At 39.6% G+C, this 5614-nt stretch overlaps 1 protein-coding gene across 1 annotated transcript in view; it reads right to left on the reverse strand.

Annotated features, from left to right (window-relative positions):
* The window catches only part of LOC101857458 (probable ubiquitin carboxyl-terminal hydrolase FAF-X), a gene marked incomplete at its 3' end in the record, with an annotated part of 54134 nt that overhangs the window by 8412 nt on the left and 40108 nt on the right, over positions 1 to 5614 (reverse strand). Inside the window, 3 exon segments of the mRNA XM_013090084.2 lie at positions 832 to 919; positions 2452 to 2593; positions 3587 to 3678. Coding sequence (XP_012945538.1) covers positions 832 to 919; positions 2452 to 2593; positions 3587 to 3678 — 322 coding nt within the window.

The raw sequence follows: 5614 nt of genomic DNA on the forward strand, positions 1-5614 counted from the left end.
ACACCTTTATCAAAGAGAGAGAGAAAAGATTCTCAAAATTGCACACACCTTTATCAATGAGTGAGAGAAAAGATTCTCACAATTGCACACACACCTTTATCAATGAGTGAGAGAAAAGATTCTGACAATCACACACACCTTTATCAATGAGTGAGAGAAAAGATTCTGACAATCACACACACCTTTATCAAAGAGTGAGAGAAAAGATTCCCTCAATCACACATACCTTTATCAATGAGAGAGAGAAAATAGGAAAGGAAATAAAAGTGTTACAGTCTCAATCTTCAACTATTTTCCCACGAATGTATTTCACCCAAATGACTACAAATCAACATTTCAAAGAGCAGATTTCCAAACTTGTTTTTCTTTTGTTTTTCCTACAGGCCATCACAACAGAAAAACAAGCCAATATTTTTTTCTTAAATAAATGAAGGCATATAATATTAATAAATAGTATTTGTATAGCGTATAATCCCCCCACTCGCAGCAGGCTCTATGCACTTTACACTATATTATTACCCCAGCAGACCATAGAACACTCCGAAACATTCTCAGCTTCCTGGGAAGCATACAGTGCAAGCAGCTAATTAAGCCTTCGAACACTGCTAAACTAACAAAATCTTTCACTGTCCATAGCTGGGTTCCCATTCCCACCTGGGTGAAGTGAGGAAAATTTGTGTAAAGTGCCTTTTTTCAAAGACACAACACACACACACAACACGCCCCCCCCCTCTCCCCCTATCTCTCTCACCTGCCACACACACACAACAGCCCCCTCCCCCTCTCACCTGCCACACGCACACACACACAACACCCCCCTTTCTCTCTCACCTGCCACAGTGGAAATGGTGGGGCACGGCCCGTCTGTCAGGGTCAGGCTGGTAAGTATCACAAAAATCTTGACAAACGTCACCCGCACCTGAGGACATATGAACCAGTCATGAGTCTGTGAATAACGCACGCATGCACAAACCTATAAATTTTTTCTCTACATCGATACTCTTCCTTCATCCCTCCTTTAGAAATAAATAAATCTTTCTTTTCTTTTTGTTTTAACAAAAGCATCATTAATTTTTTTAATTTTTTTTTTTATTGCAAATTCACAAACAAAACTATGACTGATACTAAATTGATCTCAAATTTATTTCAGTTTTAAAATAAAATTAGAATTAGTTTTCTCAACGCTTATAAAAACTTTTCCCATTTATTTACAGATACGTTTTATTAATCACTGAAACAAACATTCCAATTGCAAATACACCCATTGGGCAAAAAAATGTACAGCTCATTCCAACAATGTAGCAAATTTGTCACTGAACCACATCCATCATCATCATCATCATCCAGTGCCAAATCTGCGACAGACAGACATTGGCGATCATGGTTTTCCATTCATTCCTTTGCTCTGATGCTCTCAAAAAAGCTACGTTTCCCTGATCTTTCCCCGTTACCCATTTGTTTAGGTTCCCTAAGTATGTTTTACTGGGCCTACCCCTGCCTCGCTTGCCCTCAATTTTGCCAGTGAGAGCTAGATGTTCAAGACCCTTAAAACTATTCAGGTGTCCCAAAAATTGCATTTGTCGTTTCCTGATTGTTTTTGACTGTGAGCGTCCCACGTGGGCTTCATCAAGCACTACCTCATTTGATTTCCTTTCCTTCCATGATACTCTTAGCAGTCTCCTAAGAAACCACATTTCTGTTGCTTCTATTTTATTTTCACTGTCTTTAGTGATTGTCCAGCATTCACAGCCATATAGAAGGGTTGACCAAACATAGTATTTCAGGATTTTCATTTTGGTGTTCATTGAGATGTTTCTATTTTTCAGGATTGGGCTCATTTTCTTCATCCATAAATGAGAAGAAAAAAAAGTGTGTTCTCTTCCCATAAAGCAATCTGTCCATACCGAATGAATTGACTATGAACAATAGTACAAAGGTTATTGGTCACACTCCTTTCACTGTTGTGAAAATATGATAGCATAGACGTGGGGTAACAAACACACTAACAATGTCATCATTTAGAAGCGGCCCCCAGGTGATTTTTCCGCATACTTTTATTAAATGCTAGGGATGAAGATGACGAATTATTTCCAAATTTTCGGTCACTCTATGCGAGGAGTTGGGAATGAGGGTTGTGTCCTGCCCCCCAGGACAGCCTGGCGGGGATCTAGAGTAAGCACCTTACAAAACAAAACAACCACTTAACACTAAGACTAATATGCACATTTCCATCATCACAGCATCATCATCGTCACCATAAATAATCATCATCATGATCACCCTCACCGACTAAACAATTACCCTTTTTCTTGTTTCGGTTTTTTTTTCTTCTAGAAAACTTGACAATTTGCACAACGTCAATACATTTTTACGTAACCTACAAATATGGGCATCAAAATCAGGACACGGGACCCGAAAAAACAAACAAACAAACAAACAAACACTGCCTACCTCTGATGACGGGCACTCCAATAAATACTCCGTCAGAATGTTCGGGTTTTTGAAAATGACGTGGAAAGCGAACCAGGAACGGACGTTTTTGCTGGTGCGCAGGTGGATGTGGAGGGCCTCCGACCACTCCCCTGCTGGGCCCCTGGAGGACAGAAAGTAGAGTTTAGTTTTAGTAAAAGTTTTACGGCACTTGCAACACAATAAGGTCATACAAGTGCTGAAGATTAGAGGTGTTACAAGAGAGTAATAAACACACAATAGAAGGAGGGGAGATAAAGACGATAGATGTTTGATAGGAAAGAAGCAAACCACACCAGAGCACCCACTAACCACCCACTGGAGGAGAGAAAAATCGGTAAAAGTGAACCACTCAGTGCAGCGGTAACAACTTTCTGTCTTCTCCTTTTCTCTGTTTCCAGCATCCCTCCACCCTGGTCACCAGGATTACCCACCCCACCGCGGCATCACAGGGAGTACACATGGAAAGGACACCACGGCATACAAAGCAAAAACTTTCTTTTGAACCTATTTTGTCAAAAAAATAATACAAAAAAATCAAAACTGTAAAACGTTGCCACAAATTGTCTTTTATTTTGGACAAGGAATTTATCTGGACACCCCCGATGATTACTTCAGTTGATAAGGGAATGACAAGGATGATACACAGGGATGCCACTCAACTTTTTTGAAAATAGATAAAAATCCACACGCCACGCTTTCGCTAACATATGAATATCAATTTGAAACCCAAAGGGTGAACATAGAGAGAAATGACAAACAAACATAAGCAATGGGTGTACATAGAGAGTCTTCTTTTTTCTGTTATTTGAACATTTGGCGCAAGTTGTTGTGAACTTGGGTGTGAGGGGTTTTTTTTTCTTCCCAACTATAGATTCTATCTCGATCTCAATAACGGAACAGCGGATCGGGATCAAAATACTGGAAATACCGGAAAAAGCGGAAAAGTGGCATCCCTGGATACAACACAACAACAAGGTCAATAAACAGAATCGTACACTAATGGAGATAACTTCAAATTTCCTCAATCTAAAGGCTCGTAAACCCAATGACAGTAACAAAAATTCTGATAAAACTATAAAAAAAACAAGTGAGCACAGAGTAAAGCCAAACGTACCTGAGAGATTTCTTCGTCTTGAACCCGACATTGAACAGGAACTTGGAGGCGAGCTCTGTGCTTATCAGAGAAATTTTCTCCACTTCGGCATTCTGGGCAGAGAAAAAAGACAGTAAATATTGGGGAACTTCTAAATGAGGACAGCCAGCCATATCACTAACGCAGCAGCAGTTACTTACAGCACTATCTACTGACACAGGTCGCTTTACAGAGGGAGAAAACTAGGACAAAAATCATTTGTTTTAGTTTTTAGTAGAGGATTTTCAGCGCTTTTAGTTTTAGTTCAGGTTTTACGACGCTCGCAACTAACTGCATAAGGTCATACGAGCCTCAAGGGGTGGGTGTCAACAGAGAAGTCCTTTCAGGGAATCAGACTTACTCTGCTCACCTCTCTAACCTCAACAGCACAAGGTCTGCTTCAACTATCAAGGGACCCCGAAAGTAGTGGGTCACAAGAGTGTGACAAACATACAAAAGAAGTAAAGGAAAAAATGACAATAGTAAAAATTAGGAAAGAAAAAAGCAGCAGTTCCTGTTGCAGTTCAGGAAGTTATTAGCATGACATTGATGAGTCAGCCCATTTATAATTCTACTGTGCATAAGACACTTCAGTCAGTAGTACCGCCCCAGGGGGTTAAAATAATATACAGCTGTCTATGCAAAAATTGTTTACTTTTCAGACTCCATGGAAACAGGTGTGAGGGGACTATGCATAAATCATTTTGTTTAATACTTTCTGAATCAAGAATCAAAATTACTGCTAAACATGGTGCAATATCCAGATAATTCTAAAACCCTGGATATACATGGAAAATCAGTACCTCTGAACAAAAATTGTCTTATTTTTCTTCAACTTATTCCACAGTAAGTCTTAAAAACACCTCAACTATCACACATGTACGAAGGAGTTCGAACTCAAAGACATATCTGCAGTCAGAGAGTCTCACGACTTCGAGCGGTACACTGTCCCTACTGAGTCACCAGATCCCACACACTGGAGGCACGTGTGGGACGAGGGAGACACTAAGGAGACACACATATCATACAGAGACACTCCCAACTGAGCGTGGGAAACTACACACACATTAATGGAATAGATTACAAAACAGAAGCTAAACAAATGAGAAACAATGAAATAATGAGGAATTTTACCACTAGAAAAGTCATGCTCACCAAAGAAAACAACACAAGCATAACATTTGTAACAGTAAAAAAAAACTTTACATTTCGGCATGAGAGATCTGGTAGTGATAATGTGATCCACTAATGACAATAATGTCCATTTCCACTTCCGTCAATTTCCCCAAAACAAGACAAGTTATAAGTTCTTGTGGTCTTCCACGTTGTATCTACACTGTGTGAGGCTGGAACCCTCTTTTCCGTTTTGCAAAAATTCTTCTTGAAAACTCGAACAACTTAGCCCTTTTCGGTTGAACAAACAAAATGTTGATTTTCTTCCAGAAGGTAAAAGTAGACACAATCATTTCCGCCTTTTCCGGATACGTCAACATGGTTATAGAGTTTTTTGATTAAGCAAATTAAGCACTCATTTTTTTCATTGCGAAGAACACTTTGGTCATCCTTTAGCTTCCATTGTCAGTCTGTAACGTGTAATTTCCCTACAAAATGTCACAATTTCTATTCCAAAAACCCTTGATCGACACACAGGACTCTTACCGTTCCCAGTCATAGTCAAAGCGTTTCAGCTGAATGGCTAGAATTTTGGGTAGCTTTCTTATCACAAGTCGCTTCACAGTATCAACCTGGGGGAAAGAGAGAGAAAAATCACATGAAAGATAAATGACCTTTATCTAAAAAGAGAGAGAGAGAGAGAGAGAGAGAGAGAGAGAGAGAGAGAGAGCGGGGAAGTCTTAAAAATGACAAAACAGGAGACCTCCAAAGAATCAGTTACGTTTAGTTTTAGTAGAGGTTTTACGGCACTCGCAACTGCATAAGGTCATATGAGCGCCAGAAGATTATAGGTGTTACAAGAGAGTAACAGACATAAAAAAGAAGAAAGGGGGATAA

This window comes from Aplysia californica, unplaced genomic scaffold, assembly GCF_000002075.1.
Source record: "Aplysia californica isolate F4 #8 unplaced genomic scaffold, AplCal3.0 scaffold01136, whole genome shotgun sequence".
Lineage (NCBI taxonomy): Eukaryota > Metazoa > Mollusca > Gastropoda > Aplysiida > Aplysiidae > Aplysia > Aplysia californica.